This window comes from Schistocerca nitens, chromosome 7, assembly GCF_023898315.1.
Source record: "Schistocerca nitens isolate TAMUIC-IGC-003100 chromosome 7, iqSchNite1.1, whole genome shotgun sequence".
Taxonomy (NCBI): domain Eukaryota; kingdom Metazoa; phylum Arthropoda; class Insecta; order Orthoptera; family Acrididae; genus Schistocerca; species Schistocerca nitens.
The window spans coordinates 466,869,191-466,890,027 of record NC_064620.1 but is presented as its reverse complement, the minus strand read 5'-3'; the positions used below and the strand labels follow the sequence as shown (position 1 = coordinate 466,890,027).

At 41.1% G+C, this 20,837-nt stretch overlaps 1 protein-coding gene across 5 annotated transcripts in view; it reads left to right on the top strand.

Moving 5' to 3' along the window:
• Positions 1-20,837, top strand: part of LOC126194848 (testis-expressed protein 2) — a 407,145-nt gene that overhangs the window by 67,832 nt on the left and 318,476 nt on the right. For all 5 annotated transcript variants that reach the window (XM_049933193.1, XM_049933191.1, XM_049933190.1 and 2 more), the window contains exons 2-3: positions 14,134-14,201; positions 14,570-14,683. In XM_049933193.1, coding sequence (XP_049789150.1) covers positions 14,177-14,201; positions 14,570-14,683 — 139 coding nt within the window. In that variant the 5' untranslated portion in view covers positions 14,134-14,176. The remainder of the gene's footprint in view (positions 1-14,133; positions 14,202-14,569; positions 14,684-20,837) is intronic.

The window sequence follows — 20,837 nt, the reverse complement described above, 5'->3', positions numbered from 1 at the left end:
AATAGTGATAGGCTACAATTCGACCTTTATCAAAGTCGGAAACGTGATGGTACACATTTCTCCTCCTTACACGAGGCATCACAACAATGTTACACCAGGCAACGCCGGTCAACTGCTGTTTGTGTATGAGAAATCAATTGGAAACTTTCCTCATGTCAGCACGTTGTAGGTGTCGCCACCGGCACCAACCTTGTGTGAATGCTCTGAATAGCTAATCATTTGCATATCACAGCACCTTCTTCCTGTCAGTTAAATTTCGCGTCTGTAGCACGTCATCTTCGTGGTGTAGCAATTTTAATGGCCAGTAGTGTAGTAAATCAAGTATAGCTGTAGGGCCAGCTAATGAAATTTTCATAGACATTAATATATCGTTCCTAGCCAATTCTCTGTCACTAAAATTTGAAAAAAAAAAAAAAAAAGAATATTATATGCAATTCAGAATATGTAAAAGGTTTCCTGCCAGTATATACCTAAAATATAATGACAAACAGATGGAAGTAGTTAACAATGATAAATTTGGGATTACAGTGTGATAATAAATTTAACTGGGAGGGCCATACTACAGAACTGCGGAAGTGCCTAAACAAATCTCTGTTTGCTGTGTGATGGTTGTGAGAAACAGATGATATAGCAATAGAAAAACTAGCATACTATGCTTACTTTCATTCCATAATGTTATATGGGATTTTTTCTGGGGTAACTCATTAAGCCTAGCTACAGTTTTCTGAGCTCAAAAATGTGCAGTGCGAATTATTTGTGGTGTGAACTCAAGAATGTCCTACAGAGGTCCGTTCAAGGAACTGGGGATACTAACTACTGGTTCCTAATATATTTAATCCTTAATGAAATTTGTCATTAAAATATACATCTTTTTTTTTTTTTCAGACCAACAGCTCAGTTCATGGCATCAGTACCAGAAATAAGAACAACTTTCACAAAGTTTTGAAGTTGTGTACCTTGGTTTAGAAAGGTGCCCACTATTCAGCAATACACATTTTCACTAATTTTAACTAATAAAAAAGTTCAGTTTGGGAAGAGTGTAAAGGATTTTTTGGTGGCCAACTCCTTCTACAATATTAATGAATTTTGGAGCAGAACCGATTGATGCATGCATATTGTTAATAATATCATGTAATGTGAATATTGCATACAATCTGAGTTCTGTACAATTTTATGGAGTAATGCAAACATTGTAAATAAGTGGTATAATTTTTTAATTTGATGATACATGGCTACAATAGCATCAGAATTATCATATACACCCACATGTGTTGAATATTTAATGTTTGGTGACAGGTTGTATACCGTTTTGAATGTAAATATGCTTAAGCCTCTTTTTTAAAACCAATTCCACATCCTTAAGGTTAAATTTCATTTGAGATCTTTAGAAGGTACATGTTTTTGACTTGTTCAACATCCCAGAGGATCCCCTCACTATGGATCAGTTGGAACTAATAGTACATCTAATCTAAGCTGAAGGAGAAACACGTACCAGCATGTCTCAGAATTCGGAAATGGGAGGATCGTGTCCAATTGAAACGGCAGTTTATCACTCTGCATCATCACTACTCACTGTGGTCAGGATTCCACATCTTTCACGCGTATATAGAATCAGCGGGTTCAGAAGGGCCATACTCCACCCCATGTGGGATCTCAATGGCCCCACGTGACTAGAACATGAGGGGACAGAGACATTATTTTCCATTGCGTGCAGGATTGTGCAACAACATCATGTACATTTAGCCAGGAAAAGGGCTTGTTTGCAGCAAGACAGATAGCTACACAGATACTGTGAGAACATCAGGAGCACCATGGACTGTGAGCATTGTGACCATTGTTGTGACTTCCTCTGATATTGCAGCAGAGGGAGGAGCATTGAGAATGGCGCACTCAGTGACAACAGTGAACATAAGATCTTCAATTATCCTTTAAGAAGATAACACAAGACCACCTGTTGCTCAAGCTTTTCTGTCATTTTCTGGTATGGAGAGTGTTCCACTGGTGCCCTGGCGAACATGTTATTTTGATCTCTCACCTACTGAAAAAAATCTGGTCATGTCTGATGGGAGAGTGGCAAACTATCAATTGCCAGCCACTGCAATGGATGAACTCCACTATAGAGTGGAGGCAGCATGGAATGACATACTCATTTCTATTATTCAAGTTCAGTCCGGCTCAGTGCACAGCCAGGTTAGACCCACTGTCGCTGCCAGAGGTGGCAGGTCTGTGTACTAAATTTTACATCGTGTTTACCGTAAATCTTAAAAAAAATTTAATCCAATTCTTCCTATATATTAATGATTAATGGAAAATCTCATATAAAGATGTGAAACAAATACTAACAAAGAGATAGAGGGGCTGGCCAGTACTTACCTCAGCTCAGTACAGCCGATAGATACACATAAAACAGAACTGAAATTTTAAGTTCCTAGCTTTCGGAACAAATGTTCCTTCATCGGGGAGGAGAGAGGGGAAAGAAAGGGAAGAAGGGAAAGGAGATTCAGTTACTCACAACCCAGGTTATGAAGCAACAGGGAAAGGAAAATATGGAGGCATGGTTGTCAGAGGGAAGCCAAAGATATTCTACTGTAAGTACTGTGCCAGCTTCAAACCAAAGAGGATGCATACAGAAGTAAAGAGATATATAGTATAAAGATAAACACAACTATGTAGGATGAAAAGATGCGTGAATAGCAAAAGAGGAAAGGGAAAGAGGAGAAGACTGAAGAGTGAATGGGAGTGAGGTTGTTTAACATAGGTTCAGTCCAGGGGGATGGCGGGATGAAAGGATGTGTTGGAGTGCAAGTTCCCATCTCCGCAGTTCAGAGGGACTGGTGTTGGGTGGGAGAAGCCAAATGGCACATACGGTGTAGCAGGTTCCTAGGTCCCTAGAATTATGCTGGAGGGCATGCTCCGCTACTGGGTATTGGGTATTGGGCATCTCCTAGGCGGACAGTTCGTCTGTGTCCGTTCATGCGCTCAGCCAGTTTAGTTGTTGTCACGCCGATGTAAAAGGCTGTGCAGTGCAGGCATGCCAGTTGATAAATGACATGTGTAGTTTCACACGTAGCCCTGCCTTGAATTGTGTATGTTTTGCCAGTAGCGGGGCTGGAATCAAACGCTCCCTTCCCTACAGCCTAGGTATTCATGGCAAACGTATCTGCTCCAGTGACGAATCCCTCAACAATTACACCAATAACCTGACCAGTGCTTTCCTCTCCCGCAACTATCCTGCAGACCTTGTCCACAAACAGATTTCCCGAGCAATACATTCCTCCCCGTCCAACAACAACGTTCCTACCCCCAGACCACACAGAAGCATCCCCCTTGTCACCCAATATTATCCTAGCCTCGAAAACATCAACAAATTACTCCGCCAGGGATATGACTTTCTCAAGTCAACCCCTGAAATGAGATCATCCCTTGACAAAATTCTCCCCACACCACCCAGAGTTGCCTTTCGTCGCCCCCCTAACCTCCGTAACATCCTTGTTAAACCCTACAATATTCCCAGACTACCTTCTCTACCCAGCGGTTACTACCCCTGTAACCGACCACGCTGCAAAACCTGCCCCATGCATCCCCCCACAACCACCTACTCCAGCCCCGCTACTGGCAAAACATACACAATTCAAGGCAGGGCTACGTGTGAAACTACACATGTCATTTATCAACTGACATGCCTGCACTGCACAGCCTTTTACATCGGCATGACAACAACTAAACTGGCTGAGCGCATGAACGGACACAGACGAACTGTCCGCCTAGGAGATGCCCAATACCCAATACCCAGTAGCGGAGCATGCCCTCCAGCATAATTCTAGGGACCTAGGAACCTGCTACACCGTATGTGCCATTTGGCTTCTCCCACCCAACACCAGTCCCTCTGAACTGCGGAGATGGGAACTTGCACTCCAACACATCCTTTCATCCCGCCATCCCCCTGGACTGAACCTATGTTAAACAACCTCACTCCCATTCACTCTTCAGTCTTCTCCTCTTTCCCTTTCCTCTTTTGCTATTCACGCATCTTTTCATCCTACATAGTTGTGTTTATCTTTATACTATATATCTCTTTACTTCTGTATGCATCCTCTTTGGTTTGAAGCTGGCACAGTACTTACAGTAGAATATCTTTGGCTTCCCTCTGACAACCATGCCTCCATATTTTCCTTTCCCTGTTGCTTCATAACCTGGGTTGTGAGTAACTGAATCTCCTTTCCCTTCTTCCCTTTCTTTCCCCTCTCTCCTCCCCGATGAAGGAACATTTGTTCCGAAAGCTAGGAACTTAAAATTTCAGTTCTGTTTTATGTGTATCTATCGGCTGTACTGAGCTGAGGTAAGTACTGGCCAGCCCCTCTATCTCTTTGTTAGTATTTGTTTCTTCCTATATATTGTTTTTCACAAGAAGGAAAAGTTTTTTTATTTGTGCTCCTTCTTGGTGTCACAACTTGTTTATTGCCATCAGTGTTTATTCAGAAGTGTGCATTTTGTGCCACATTTTTCTACAGATGAGTTCCGGTGCCTTCTGGAATGAATACTCAGTTGTTATCAATAAAAACTTAAACATGTTCCATTAATTTGGATATAAACTATGTATTATTTTTATATCGAAAACCACTTAAAATATGTTTTACATTTTGTTTACTAAATCAGTATCACACTCTGGGATTTGAGCTTTCATCTGGCTTTTGGTGCTCCACCGTTACATGTACACTACTTTGTTTTCCTTAATATAGTAAAGAAAATTCCAGGATGGAGACATCTTGGGGTGAATTATAGATTTTGCTTACAGAGACAATTGTGCCACTGGGATCTTCAGGCTGAAGAATGGTTTGATGCAGCTTTCCATACGAGTCTATTCTATGCAAGCGTTTTCATATCTACATAGCTCCTGGGACATATAAGGTGCAGTCAGATGAAAACGAGACAGATGGAAAAAAGTAAGTAAACTGCTTATCATTTCAGAAGTAACTGCCATAATTGTTAATACCTCTATCCCACTATGAGACAAGAAGGTCAATTTGTTCATGGAAAAATGTTTGCATTTGATACAGGACTACGATTATACCAGAATGACCGGAATGTGCACTTCTTTGTCTGAAGCAAATCAGTGACCATGAATATCTGTCGTCAGGGCTCCAAAAATATGTAAATCACATGGGGAGGGATTCGGAATGTATGGAGAATATGTAATGGCTTCGCAGCAGTGTACGTGAAACAACTGCTCATGTGTTCCAAGGTTGTTTTGAATATTCTGCAGAAATTTTGCTGAGAAACCCTTACACATCCTCCGTACAGTTCCGATCTCTCCTCAAGCAATTTCTGTATATTTTGAGTCCTGAAGAAAGACATTTGTGGCTGGTGATTTGCTTTGGACAAGGAGGTGTATGCCTGGGTAGAATTGTGGTTCCGTAGACAATTGCAAACATTTTCCCATGAAGGCATTGATTGTGTCTCACAGTGGGATAAATGTATTAACAGTTGTGTTGATTACTTTTGGCTTAATAGACAGTTAACTTACTTTCTTCCATTTGTTTCATTTTCATTTGAGTGCCCCTTATACATCCTGTATACTGTAGTCAAGCCATGGCCTTCATCTACATCACTCACTTCCCTCCATTGATTAATGATTCCTTGATCGGTCAAAATATGTCCTATCAGCTGATTCCTTCTTTTGGTCAAGTTATGCCATACATTTCTTTTTCCCCTTCCTGAAATCAACTCTTCGTTAGTTACCTGATCTAAATTTATATTTGAAATTAAGAAATTTTCTCATTCAGAACACTTTCCTCACTATCACCTCTACTTCAGCAGATATTTTAGTGTCCAAATAGCAAAACCAGTCTACTGCTTTTGGTGTCTCAGTTTCCTACTCTAATTCCCTCATTGTTGACTGATTTAATTTGACTAAACTCCATTGCCCTTGTTTTGCTTTTGTTGGTTTTTATCTTATAACCTCTTGTCAAGACAATCCATTACAATGTCAGAGAGAGAGAGAGAGAGAGAGAGAGAGAGAGAGAGAGAGAGAGAGAGGGGCGTGGTGGGAGGGGGGGGGGGGAGAGAGAGAGAGAGAGAGAGAGAGAGAGAGAGAGAGAGAGAGAGAGAGAGAGAGAGAGAGATCGTGATTGGGGGGGGGGGGGGGGGGGGGCAGCAGACATCTGCACTGCCATGGTAACAGGTGATGTTGAATGGTTATTAAGGAAGGTATGTAGGATGAGAGGAAAGTAGTGTAGCTGCAGGGGATTTAGAAGGAGGGGTTTGACAACTGTTGCCAGAATGAGGAAACTGTGGTTCAGAAAGGGGAAAAAGGAGACTACAGTGTCTGGAAAAGGGAGGGTCATTTACAAGGGTGTGGAAGGAGGTTGACGGCAGAAGAACGGGGAGGGGTGGCCACGGGTTGGAACTGATGGCAATAGGTAACTGGGATTGCCTGGATTGACAGATCGTGTTTCTTGTAGCTCACAGATGCTGGTGGAGGACAGGGAGAGAAAACAAATGGCGTAGGTATTAAAGTAGTTCTTTAAATAATTGGTGCACTCCATCTTCAGCAACCGGGTGGACAAGCATTCAGTTCACAACAGTTTGATTTTGGCTATTCATGTGGACACCCAAATGATTAGTTGCTTGTTTTAGCATCTACAGGATGATTAAAAAAATGTTTACAAATGACATGGCACATTAGGCATACACCAAGAATCAGTAATCGTATAGGAACTGGGGGTTGCAAATGCCACGAGAGGAAGTTGCTATACAGAAACAGGTGGAACGCAAGGAGACCATCACCATTCGTGTGTGGAGGTGTTGGGAGTAACATAGCTAGCTACAGGTACTGTGAACTGGCTGAGATGCATTTGATTTATGGTGCAGCCAAATGCAATGGACAAGAAATCATGCATCATGCGATTGCATCATGTGAAATATCCCAATAGAAAGGTGTCGTGCCACTCATTATTTGGCACCATGCGTCGCCAATTGTGTGAAACCAGCTCATTCCAAGTGCACAAACCGGTTGCTGGTGGTCAATGAACAATATGTTCACAGTTGTCACCAAAGAAAGTGTTCTCGAAAGGTTGCAGCATACACCATCAACAAGTATACAAGGTGTATTCCATGCTACTAATATCCCCCAGCCCTCTGTCTGGTGCATTGTAAATGACAAAGGACAGCAGCTGGGGGACTACAACAAGCACATGGGATTTCCGTGGTGGCTTCTGCAGGAATCAGCTGCAGACCAAAGCTTCACAGTGAGTGTCTTCTTCACCAATGAGGGTGCGTTCCCACTCAAGGGTGTGATGAACATTTACAACCCGCATACGTATGTGAATATGAAACCACATGCTACCCATACCCATGCCTCACAGTACAAATTTACCTTTAACGTGTGGGCTTGCATCATTGGGGACTGTTTATTTGGCCCATGCATTCTCCCGATCAACTTGATGGTTGCACTTATTTCGTGTTCCTGCAAGAAGTTATGCCAGACATGCTGAACAATGTTCCCATGCCTATTCATCACCAAATTTGATTTCAGCAGGTTGAGGCCCCATTCATTTCAGCAAAGTGAGGGCACATCTACAGGCAACATTTCCTGGCCTCTGGATTGGTTACAGTGAGACAGTCGCATGGCCACCACGATCACCCAATCTGTGGGGGCAACTGTTCAGTGCAGCGTCAATATCAGGCATGTCTTGATGCGTCTGGACAAAACTTTGAGAATCTCCTATAGTGGACATCCATTTGTAACATTTGACTATTATTGCAGCGCCATTTAGTAGCCCTGGGTGGCCTTTGCAACTCCCTGATCTTTGTTGTATGCTTGATGTGCCATGTCAGTTTATAAACATTTTATTGAATCTGCTGGTATATTCTGCAAGCCACCATAAGGTGTGTGCAGGGGCACGTGGTTTACTAGAAGTACATTACCACTTTCTTGTTCAATTTCAGTAATAGTATTCTGGAAGGAAAGAAAAAAATATTTCTGTTTGTACATATGCTTCTATGACGGTTGGAACTTAAATAGTAGCAACTATTTATTCACAATCGATAGAAAAGAGTTACATGTTTGCACCCATTACTGTCCTTCAAATTACTAGCCAACAGTATTGTGTAGAACCTGTTGCCAGCGATGTGGAAGTCATAGTATACCGTTAGCAGAGCCTGCTCTGTTGATGGTGTGAATGGAGCGGTCGAAAGCTACGGTGATTCTCTTGTACGACTGTGATGGTGGTATCCTAATGCATTATGTTCCTCGACGGCAGACCATCAATGCACAGTATTACTGTTTGTTTTTGGAACATCACCTGTGACCAGCTTTGCAAAAGAAGCAGCGACACTTTCTGTGCAACCCACCCATCGTTTTGTACGACAATGCGCAAGCGTATACAGCGTAAGCTGTGGCTGCTCTGTTCGGTTGATGGGACAGGGAAGTCCTGTACCATCCACCATAATCCCTGGACTTAAGTCTTTGTTGACTTTGATTTGATTCCGAAGATGAAGGAACCACTTTATGGCATTCGCTTCGGAACTGTTCCAGAGATTCGACAGGCAGTAGACCGCTCCATTCGCACCATCAACAGAACAGGCTCTGCTAACGGTACACCTTCCATGTCGCTGGCAACAGGTTCTATACAACTTTGAAGGACAGTAACAGGTGCAAACCTGTAACTCTTTTGTATCGGTTATGAATAAATAGTTGCCACTATTTAAGTTCCAACCTTTGTATAATTTTATTCTAGCAGCTGTTAGGTGAGATAAAAGTTGAAGTATTATGTCTCCTGGGTCATATTAAAACACAAGTTCTCAGAAGTTGAGCATTTCTACGATGTTCTCACACTGATTAAATAAGAACACAATATCTGCAAATTTCTTTGAATCTTCTCTCTCCCTTGGCCCATTAGTTGAACTTGATCAAAATCCCAGATTAGTGAGTAATCCTCAAGAATGGTTTGAAATGTGTGTGAATTACACTTATGATTCTCCATATAAATCTAAGTACGGGTATTTGTGTATCCTGTTCCTAGATCTTTGTGTTCTCTAAGGAAATTTGTATATCCTATTCCTAGATCTTTGTGCTTTCTAACGAAATGACTACCTAGTGTACAACTTTCATTGTCTGTCTGGCTATTTTGGTAGATGAGAAACATGGCACCTACCTGGATTTTTCTATCTACTACTTTTTGTATGCGAAGAATTTACAGGGCATACTGTGTTTTCAATAATGAGCACTAGTTGAATTTGTATTGTTTCCTACATTTTTTTTAAAAAAAAGAGAGATTGAACATTATTGCAAAACATGTTCCGTAATTCTTCAGCAAACTGATGTCAGTGACATAGGCTCGTAGTCTTGGACATTTTGTCTCATGCTCCTTCTCACATACAGGAATACTTCTCACATACAGGAATAATAAGAATTTCTTTCTTTTGTTCTTGTGACCCATGAAAAGACTTAACAGAAATGGGACTAGATATTCCATCTATTTGATATAGAATTTACTGAATCCTCCAGCAAGTTGCAAAATATCTTATTATCTCTCGTACCATTTTGTTTTTCCCTGTTGATTGATGATGCTATAATAGCGTTGTTGTCACAAACCCTCATCTAAGCTAGAAGATTGACTTTTTCAACCTTTCTCTGAAGTGTCACACATCATCAATACTTGATGTGGGTAGTTGATAGGAATGTCCAATTACTATTTTTGACTCACTTGTGACACCTGTCTCACCCACATAAATTTGCAGCTTGACTCTGTGTTAAACTCAGTAGACAGTTCTCAGTTTTTCACAGCAATAAGTACATCACCATCATGATTATCCAACCAATATGTTCAGTATAAATTCCATTTGAATTTTTAGCATTTATTTCTGCTTTCAGCAGATTTTTGTTTCAAGTTTTCTGTACACATCATTCGCAGATGTTGTTGTTGTTGTTGTTGTGGTCTTCAGTCCTGAGACTGGTTTGATGCAGCTCTCCATGCTAATCTATCCTGCACAAGCCTCTTCATCTCCCAGCACCAACCGCAACCTACATCCTTTTGAATCTGCTTAGTGTATCCATCTCTTGGTCTCCCTCTATGATTTTTACCCTCCATACTGCCCTCCAATGCTAAATTTGTGATCCCCTGATGCCTCAGAACATATCCTACCAACCGATCCCTTCTTCTAGTCAAGTTGTGCCACAAACTCCTCTTCTCCCCAATCCTACTCAATACTTCCTCATTAGTTATGTGATCTACCCATCTAATCTTCAGCATTCTTCTGTAGCACCATATTTCAAAAGCTTCTATTCTCTTTTTGTCCAAACTATTTATTGTCCATGTTTCACTTCCATACATGGCTACACTCCATACAAATACTTTCAGAAATGACTTCCTGACACTTAAATCTATACTCGATGTTAACAAATTTCTCTTCTTCAGAAACGATTTCCTTGCCATTGCCAGTCTACATTTTATATCCTCTCTACTTTGACCATCATCAGTTATTTTACTCCCTAAATAGCAAAACTCCTTTACTACTTTAAGTGTCTCATTTCCTAATCTAATTCCCTCAGCATCACCCGACTTAATTTGACTACATTCCATTATCCTCGTTTTGCTTTTGTTGATGTTCATCTTATATCCTCCTTTCAAGACACTATCCATTCCGTTCAACTGCTCTTCCAAGTCCTTTGCTGTCTCTGACAGAATTACAATGTCATCGGCGAACCTCAAAGTTTTTATTTCTTCTCCATGGATTTTAATACCTACTCTGAATTTTTCTTTTGTTTCCTTCACTGCTTGTTCAATATACAGATTGAATAACACCGGGGATAGGCTACAGCCCTGTCTCACTCCCTTCCCAACCACTGCTCCCCTTTCACGCCCCTCAATTCTTATAACTGCCATCTGGTTTCTGTACAAATTGTAAATAGCCTTTCGCTCCCTGTATTTTACCCCTCCCACCTTCAGAATTTGGAAGAGAGTATTCCAGTCAACATTGTCAAAAGCTTTCTCTAAGTCTACAAATGCTAGAAACGTAGGTTTGCCTTTTCCTAATTTCTTCTAAGATAAGTCGTAAGGTTAGTATTGCCTCACGTGTTCCAACATTTCTACGGAATCCAAACTGATCTTCCCCGAGGTCCACTTCTACCAGTTTTTCCATTCGTCTGCAAAGAATTCGTGTTAGTATTTTGCAGCTGTGACTTATTAAACTGATAGTTCGGTAATTTTCACATCTGTCAACACCTGCTTTCTTTGCGATTGGAATTATTATATTCTTCTTTAAGTCTGAGGGTATTTTGCCTGTTTCATACATCTTGCTCACCAGACGGTAGAGTTTTGACAGGACTGGCTCTTCAAAGGCCGTCAGTAGTTCCAATGGAATGTTGTCTACTCCGGGGGCCTTGTTTTGACTCAGGTCTTTCAGTGCTCTGTCAAACTCTTCACGCAGTATCGTATCTCCCATTTCATCTTCATCTACATCCTCTTCCATTTCCATAATATTGTCCTCAAGTACATCGCCCTTGTATAGACCTTCTATATACTCCTTCCATCTTTCTGCTTTCCCTTCTTTGCTTAGAACTGGGTTTCCATCTGAGCTCTTGATGTTCATGCAAGTGGTTCTCTTCTCTCCAAAGGTCTCTTTAATTTTCCTGTAGGCAGTATCTATCTTACCCCTAGTGAGATAAGCCTCTTCATCCTTACATTTGTCCTCTAGCCATCCCTGCTTAGCCATTTTGCACTTCCTGTCAATCTCATTTTTGAGACGTTTGTATTCCTTTTTGCCTGCTTCATTTACTGTGTTTTTATATTTTCTCCTTTCATCAATTAAATTCAATATATCTTCTGTTACCCAAGGATTTCTGCTAGCCCTCGTCTTTTTACCTACTTGATCCTCTGCTGCCTTCACTACTTCATCCCTCAAAGCTACACATTCTTTTTCTACTGTATTTCTTTCCCCCATTCCTGTCAATTGTTCCCTTATGCTCTCCCTGTAACTCTGTACAACCTGTGGTTCTTTCAGTTTATCCAGGTCCCATCTCCTTAAATTCCCACCTTTTTGCAGTTTCTTCAGTTTTAATCTACAGGTCATAACCAATATATTGTGGTCAGAGTCCACATCTGCCCCTGGAAATGTCTTACAATTTAAAAGCTGGTTCCTAAATCTCTGTCTTACCATTAGATGTTCTATCTGAAACCTGTCAGTAGCTCCAGGCTTCTTCCATGTATACAACCTTCTTTTATGATTCTTGAACCAAGTGTTAGCTATGATTAAGTTGTGCTGTGTGCAAAATTCTATTAGGTGGCTTCCTCTTTCATTTCTCAGCCCCAATCCATATTCACCTACTACGTTTCCTTCTCTCCCTTTTCCTACTACCGAATTCCAGTCACCCATGACAATTAAATTTTCATCACCCTTCACTATCTGAATAATTTCTTTTATTTCATCATACATTTCTTCAATTTCTTTGTCATCTGCAGAGCTAGTTGACATATAAACTTGTACTACTGTAGTAGGCGTGGGCTTCGTATCTATCTTGGCCACAATAATGTGTTCACTATGCTGTTTGTAGTAGCTTACCCGCATTCCTATTTTCCTATTCATTATTAAACCTACTCCTGCATTACCCCTATTTGACTTTGTGTTTATAACCCTGTAGTCACCTGACCATAAGTCTTGTTCCTCCTGCCACCGAACTTCACTAATTCCCACTATATCTAACTTTAACCTATCCATTTCCCTTTTTAAATTTTCTAACCTACCTGCCCGATTAAGGGATCTGACATTCCATGCTCCGATCCGTAGAATGCCAGTTTTCTTTCTCCTGATAACAACATCCTCTTGAGTAGTCCCCGCTCGGAGATCCGAATGGGGGACTATTTTACCTCCGGAATATTTTACCCAAGAAGACGCGATCATCATTTAACCATACAGTAAAGCTGCATGCCCTCGGGAAAAATTACGGCCGTAGTTTCCCCTTGCTTTCAGCTGTTCGCAGTACCAGCACAGCAAGGCCGTTTTGGTTAGTGTTACAAGGCCAGATCAGTCAATCATCCAGACTGTTGCCCTTGCAACTACTGAAAAGGCTGCTGCCCCTCTTCAGGAACCACACGTTTGTCTGGCCTCTCAACAGAAACCCCTCCGTTGTGGTTGCACCTACGGTACGGCTATCTGTATCGCTGAGGCACGCAAGCCTCCCCACCAACAGCAAGGTCCATAGTTCATTGGGGAAGGGGGGGGGGGGGGCGGCCGGGCATTCCCAGATTGGTGCACAAAATTAGGTGATGGGTGTGAGTGTACAGGACAGGTTTTGTGTGTTATGCACAAAATTAGGTGATGGGTGTCAGTACAGATTTTGTGTGTTAGTGATCCACAAGGGAGAGAAACCAATTGTGGGGCGAGGGATTGCAAACATAAGTACTGTAGGACCATATTAAGACATTGTTTAGATTGGGTGGGTGACACGGCAGTGGCTTAAGGTGTTAAAACAGGATTCTGGGTAAAACAGGCCCTCTTGCTGTTCAAATTGAATGAAGTTGTATCCTGGCGAAATATTTGCTACAGCTGTTCAAGGTCTACGCATTGTGGAGAGTTAAGGGATTGGTTGTTGGTTAATAGCTACAGTAGTTTTTTGGGAAAAAAGACGAGCAATAGAATTCTCCTGCACTTTGCCTCAAGTTTGGAGGTTGTTAGCATTGTTAATTCACATTATCCGAGAGCTGTTCAACTTGTCCTGCCTCCCAACACTTCCCTATACTCTCGTTTCATCTGTACACTTTTCCTTCCTCCTTGCTGCTACACTCCCTCCCCCAATCTGTGGACTGTAGGGGTGATGCAAATGGTGGCTTGTGTGTGTGTGTGTGTGTGTGTGTGTGTGTGTGTGTGTGTGTGTGTGTGTGTGTGCGTGTGTGTGTGCGCACACGTGTGCGCACGCGCGGGCGTGCACATGTGCGTGGGTTGATTGGTGGGGGGGAGGGTAGATTTCTACATGGATACTGGGAGAAGAATGAAACCTACAATTATCTCAAAGTTTTGTGTGACTGTGCTCACACAGAATTCAGCCTATGGGCTAGCTTAGTGTTACTTGATGCATTACATACATATGTGTATTTTCTCCTGACATATAGAATATATCACATCCTCCTGTTGCAGGTCCTATCTGTGAAGGCAAGACTCCTGACGCTGATGCATAAAGATGGATCCATTGAAACGAGGATCAGGTACTGTTATTCTACAGCTTTCAAGTTCTTTCGTTATTCATTGTTGTCCTGTCTCTGCCTGTGTTGTCCATCTGTTTATTTCCCTGTTCTGTTTTCAGGTTTACTTTTCTTTCCTATTCTACAGATATTTCATTCATCTTTCTCTAACCACTTTTCTCTAAGATCCTAACTAACTACACTCTTTAATAAATTTGATCTCATGAATGATGAGTGGAAAGAAGGGAAGTTCTGGTAAAATAACATTGGGCATGTTGAAGGGTATGTATTCTAGGAAAAGAATTTGAAAGCTATCCTCACCAAAATAAAAGCACTTTCAGCTGGTCAAAGTTTTAAATGGCAAACAAATTAATTATCATATTTTTTCCTAGGGAAATCCATTACAACATCTGTTCCATCATTTGCAATTCGATTTCATGCCGATGATGAAGAATTGGAAGAAATCTATCCTAGCGAAGATGTGGATGATGATTCAGAAAAGAAGGGTAATGATTGAGCAATTGACTAAGTATATTTGCTTAGGCTATTGTTTAGTGTTGATTTGTGGTATTCTTATGTCAGATAATGTTAAGATAATAAATATCTTTGTCAATGAAAATTCCTGTTGATTGGTCAGAGTCAATATTTTTTAAATTCACCAATGATGCTTAAAGTATGATAGTTTGATCATTAATTACTTTGTGGATTATAATAGTGTGTTTATATGAAAATTCTTAAATTTGATAGCTAGTTTCACATAAATATCATTAAAATCTGATGGCATTCTTAATTAAAAAAGCTATTAACTTGTTGATAACTTGTTCAAGTAACTATAACTCTAAAAATGTTAAAGAATGAGAACAAAGTAGATTTTAGTATTTTATTAGAAGAAATGGACATGTTGATTTGTGTCTGTTACTGGAATTTGTTCATCTCTTCAAGTATCATTATGTGGTATGCATCTTGACATTGTGTTTGTTGATGCTCCCTTTAGTGTAAAATACGCTTAATTTGATTGTAACATACGCACACAAACAGATACAGACTAGTTTTATGTACAGTGTATATTTGTGTCCTGAGATTAGTGCATCCAAAAGGGAAGGATATAGTTCAGAGTTTAGCTTCTCAAATCTTAAAGGAGTTGAATCAAAATTCACAGTACAGTCACATTAATGTGAACACCTATCAGAAGCCTGAAGTCACCTTTTGCAACATGGACGTGCAGGAAGAGAGTCATAGGTTCCAGATGTGGAGCCATGCTGACTCCAGTGCTGTCGTCAACTGTGCTATGTTTCTCGGTTGAGGAACAGCCCCGTTGAGTTGGTCCCACAGGTTCTTGATTGGGTTTAAATCCAGGGTGTTTGGTGGCCTGGGGAATACGTGAATTCATCCTGGTGCTCATTGTACCATGCACATACACTGCAATACACTGCAAGCTGTGTGACACATTGCATTATCCTGTTGGTAGATGCCATTTGTTGAGGATAAAAGAGACTGCATGTAGGGATGAACATAGTCCTCAAGGATAGATACATTTTTGTGTTGATTCATTGTGCCTCTGAGAATGACAAGATCACTTAGGGACTGCCACGAGAACGTTCCGCAGACCATAGTGTTTCATCCTCCAGCCTGGACCGTTCCAACAACTGTTGCAGAACTGCAAAGTCCAATGACCATCTGTCGGATGGAGCATAAAATGTAGTTCATCTGAAAAGCCTTCCTGTCGCCACTCGGTGGACATCCAGCTATGGTATTAGCAGGCAAATTCCTGCCTTTGTCACCAATGAACAGCAGTCAGTACAGGTGCATGAACCAGGCCCTTGCTGCAGAGATCTATATGGAGCAATGTTTGCTGAATGGTTGTTGTGGAGATGCTGTTAGTAGCTCCCCGGTTCATCTGGGTGGTTAGCTGCTCAACAGTTGCAAGTCTATTCGTCCATACACATCTCTGTAGCCATCATTCACCCCTGTCAGCTACAGGCTGTGGTGGACCACTGTTGCCTTGGTGACAGTTTTGGATAGCACCATTTGCCAAGTACAGTATACTTTGACCAAGACAGCATGAGAACCATTTCCAAACTTAGCCATTTTGGAAATGCTTCTACCTCGGCCAAAAACTAATGCTCATTCCCCTTCGGACATCATATAAATCGCTCCATTTCGACATTATTGCACTGTTTTCCGAGACACCCCCCCCCCGGACATGCTTTATATAGCGTCTTCTGGTAGTGCAGTGCAGCCACCTGCCATCTAAGAGTGATTATTTCATATTGATGACAAACATAGCTTGCGGTCACATTAATGGACTGGACCATTATTTCTTTTTATAATAAAAGCAGAAGTTTGAAACTATCAGTATCTACAACTTGATAAATTAAAAGTGTGTCTTCCATAGTATTAAACTTGCATATTATTTGGACTAGTTTTTTCTGTTTTTCAGAATATCACTAACATGGTAGGAATGTGTGTATATCATAAGAAATATATAACTCAAAGTGTATAGGATGATTAAAATTAAAGTTCTCATTCCAAAATTTGGCAAGAAGAACCACTGCTCAGAATTATGTCAAATTTGAATGGAACATTGTTGAAGAAGGGGGAAAAATAAAAAAAAAGAAAATTTTCTCATTGGATTCCACTGTAAGCATCAAAATGTAAATTGGCTTGGCTACAAATGGCAGATGAATCACAGTCCGGTGGTTGTTAGATGAGTTGCACATTAAACCAATCATACTGTGCAATTTTCATAACCACACAGGTTTGGCATTCAACAGTTGTGGCACTATTAGTTGAGTAATCCCATCCACCATGGCAAGGTCGTTCCACATTGGATGGGAAAATTGAGGTTTTAATTGTCCCGAGGCCAAAAACCACTTAAAAAGCAAGAATGAGATCAATTTTAACTATCCTGAGGCCAAAAACTACATGAAAAGAAACAATAACATTAGTTTCCCATTGTCCTCAGGTCAAAAGCGGTATAAAAAGCAACAATGAAATTAGACACAGGACATTTTCAGTATGATGACCACCATTTTCTGCCACAAGCTGAAATTAAGAAACTGTGTGTTGCTCTACAGATCATAGTGTCTTGAGGGTTTATGTTCAGAATGTGTTGCTCAATGCGTGCCTTCTGTTCAGCTACATTTGTAATCGGAGCACTGAACACAGCATTGTTCAGATAACCCGACAGCCAGAAGTCCCACGAATTAAGATCAGTGTTCTGGACATCCTGGTTGTATGGAAATGATGGCTGTGATGGCTGAAAATTCTAGTGTTTCGATAATGCCTCTGTGGCATGTGCTTCACCGACTGTGCAACATGAGGTGGAGCACCATGTTGCCTACCCACACATCCTCACTGTTGAAGGGTTGGAATGACATCATTGTGCCAAACACTCTAATAGCATTCACCAGTGACGGTACAGGTAACAGGATAAACAGGACCCATCTCCTCGAAAAAATATGGTCCAAGATAGATGATACCGTCAACACACACAACAGAGTTACCTTTGCAGAATGAAGGAGAACTAGTTGATATGAGAGTGGTTTTTCTGTTGCCCATATTCTGAAATTCTGTGTACTGATGTGTCCTCAGAGATGGAAAGGGCTTGTCTGTCAACAAAATGTTCCTTGGCCATTCATTGTCCTCTTTCGTGCAAGCAAGAAGTTCTAGAGCAACTGTTTGTCTTACTGCCAGGTCAGCATGGGGAAAATCCTGAACGTGGGTAACTTTGGAAGGATAGCAATGCGGGATGTTTCATAGAATTTTATGCACCGTGCTCACAGGAATGACCAGAGTTTAAGCAATTCCATGTGCACTGCATGTTTGCACACAACCACTCGACCCCTCCCGCAGTGCTGTGGCCCCAACTTCTGCTGATGTCAGATCACTTGTTCTCCTCCTTCAGTCACATTGGACTTCAAAGGAACCTGTCTTTTTTTAAATTTTGTAATAATTTTTTCCAAACCCTTGACAGACAATGACCAGTGCCTTTTTCTGTACCCTTCAATATCTGGAACTTCTGCAAAGCTACTGGCACACAGTCACTTTTCTTGTAAAAGAGCTTTACCAGCAGTGCATGATCATCCATCGAGGCAGTCATGCCAAGTATCTGAGATGCAAACCAAGGAACAGTCATTCGCATGATAATCCAACAGTTTTATTGTTTTCCTTTTTAACTCCTTCAGTTATCATAAAATAAATGGCTGTATTGTATCAACATTAGAGAGAAGTGTATTAGTTGGGAGCTAATTCTTTGTTATGTGAGTCTAGTGTCTCCTGCATTACCTGGTGTAACTCAATGGTGTTTTGATGTGCCTTACTTTGTGATCTGTTATCTAAATAACACACATCCAAGTGAAATACTGCATAGCCAGATACTGTAAAAGGAATGGACATAATTATTACTCAGTTTCACAGAAATATTCCGGATGATACTAAACAGAAAAAGTCTATGAGGAAACTGAATGCAACAAGCATTCTGTCCACCACAGGTTGTGCCTCCAAGTAAACCTCCAGTCACCCACTCACTTTAACTCTAAATATAATATTATTGACTCGTGTGTGTGTGTGTGTGTGGAGGGGGGGGGTGGGAGGTGGAGGGGGGGGGGGAGTACTGATGTAGATAGTAAATTGTCACATATTTCATGTCCAATGTAAATGATATATAAAGCTTCTCTTGCAGTTTGCTGTTTGTCATAATTTTCTTCATGCATTAGGCCCTTGGAAATGTTTCGGACTTCAAACCTTATCTTGCTGTCTTCTCTTTGGTATGCCTACTCTGCAGACCCCTCTAGGGTTATATACTGTCTGATTGTTTTATCCAGACACCCCTGTGTAATGTGAAATTGATCACTAGGTGTCACAAGAGCCAGAAACACCAGTATAAAAGGAGGCAGTAAGTATTGTAAGCAGTAAAAGCAAAATGGGTCAGTGACTTTGAACATGGAGTAGTCTTTGGATATCACATGAGTAACAGATTCATCAGGGACACTGAAACCCACCTGAAGCTGCCAAAGTCAGCTGTTGGTGATGTGATTGTCAGCTGAAAATTCAAAGGAACATTGAAGCTCAACCAAGACCAGGCAGAACTCATGTTCTGACGGACAGGGACCGTTGAGGGAGGGTACTTGTAAAAAGTAACTTGAAATCAGCAGAAGGAATCACACAGGAGTCCCAAAGCACTAAAAGCACAATAACTGTTTGTAGGGAGTTAAAAAGAATAAGGTACAGTGATTGAGCAGCTCCTTGTGAGCCATATATTTCTGTTGTCAATGTTAAACAGCACTTGAAGTGGTGTAAAGAGCAATGCTGCTGTGGACAGTGGATGACTGGAAATGGGTGATTTGGAGTGACGAGTCATGCGTTATCCTGTGGAAGTCTGACAGAAGGATGTGGATGTGCTGAACGTTATGTACTGTCGTGCGTAGTGCCAATAGTGAAATATGTAAGAGCAGGTGACAACCTCGATATTCCAAAAAAAATTATTCTTCATTTGAAGAAGTGCTTTCTTGTGAGGGAGACAGAAAAGAGAGTGACAGAATCTGTTCGCTTGCAACCTTGATTATGTGCCAGTTGAACTACAGTTGGAGCTCACTAATTTGTAAGCAAATGACTTGACGCTGAAAAGACGAGCCTATCCTTGGCTCGAGATGGTGCAGTTTGGACAAAATTTGTCATTCCTGCGGTTCCTATGGGGGAGAGACTGGATCTTACCATACTTGTTTATTTGTGCTTGTTGGTGGAGCCTGAGAAAGACACATTCTGATGGGGGATTAGTAAAACTGAATCCCTCAGCAGGTCAGGCCAATGTGTGGTTGGTCTGTGATGAGGTTGTTGGCCCAGTCCTCGGATGAGCCGGTTGAGGGAGTGTCCCGCTTTCTCATAGAACTTCTTGGCAATGGCACGAAATCTGTCTCGGAGAGGCATCTATAAAAGAGGGGCCCAACTTGCATAAATGACTTATGCATAAAAAGAAGCACAGAGATGTAAAACCTGTTGAATTTACTGTTGTTAGCATGATGCTGAGTTTCTGAAACTGAAGAAATTTGCCACTGGTATGGCATCAGTGTTTGGAACAGTTGATGTCCATGAGCAAAAATTTTCAGAAATGCAGTACGTTAACTGACCACATCGAACGAGATTGACTGATGAACATTTGACAGCAATTATCTTGCATGGATGTAGCAATATGAAACATGATAATGATGATATCTTGAAAGTAAAAAGTCAGTTTTAAAAATCTCACTAATGTTATTTGCTGCTTAGTTTGTGGAATTAAAGATACATACACTAGGTTTGCTGTCATTATCATTTTCCTAATGTTGCCTTCTTTGATATCTTTTTTTAGTAAATAAATATGTTTGTTGCCCTTGTTTTTCGTGCATTGCATGCCACTCACTGATGCTTAACATGCTTTCATTCTGGCTTGCAAGTACTGTACAGAATTATGATATGGCCCCCACTGGTCATTTTGTCAGTTATACAGCCCACAGTGAGACAAGTTTGGTAAATTCTGAGTTAGAACATCAACTTTCCTCCATACTCCATTGTCCAACATCACTATCTTCTCTAATTTGGGTCTTGTGGAAGAATGGGATACCATGCCTCCATATACATTCAGACTCCTCTTTGAAAGAGCCCCCAGCAGAGTTCAAGCCC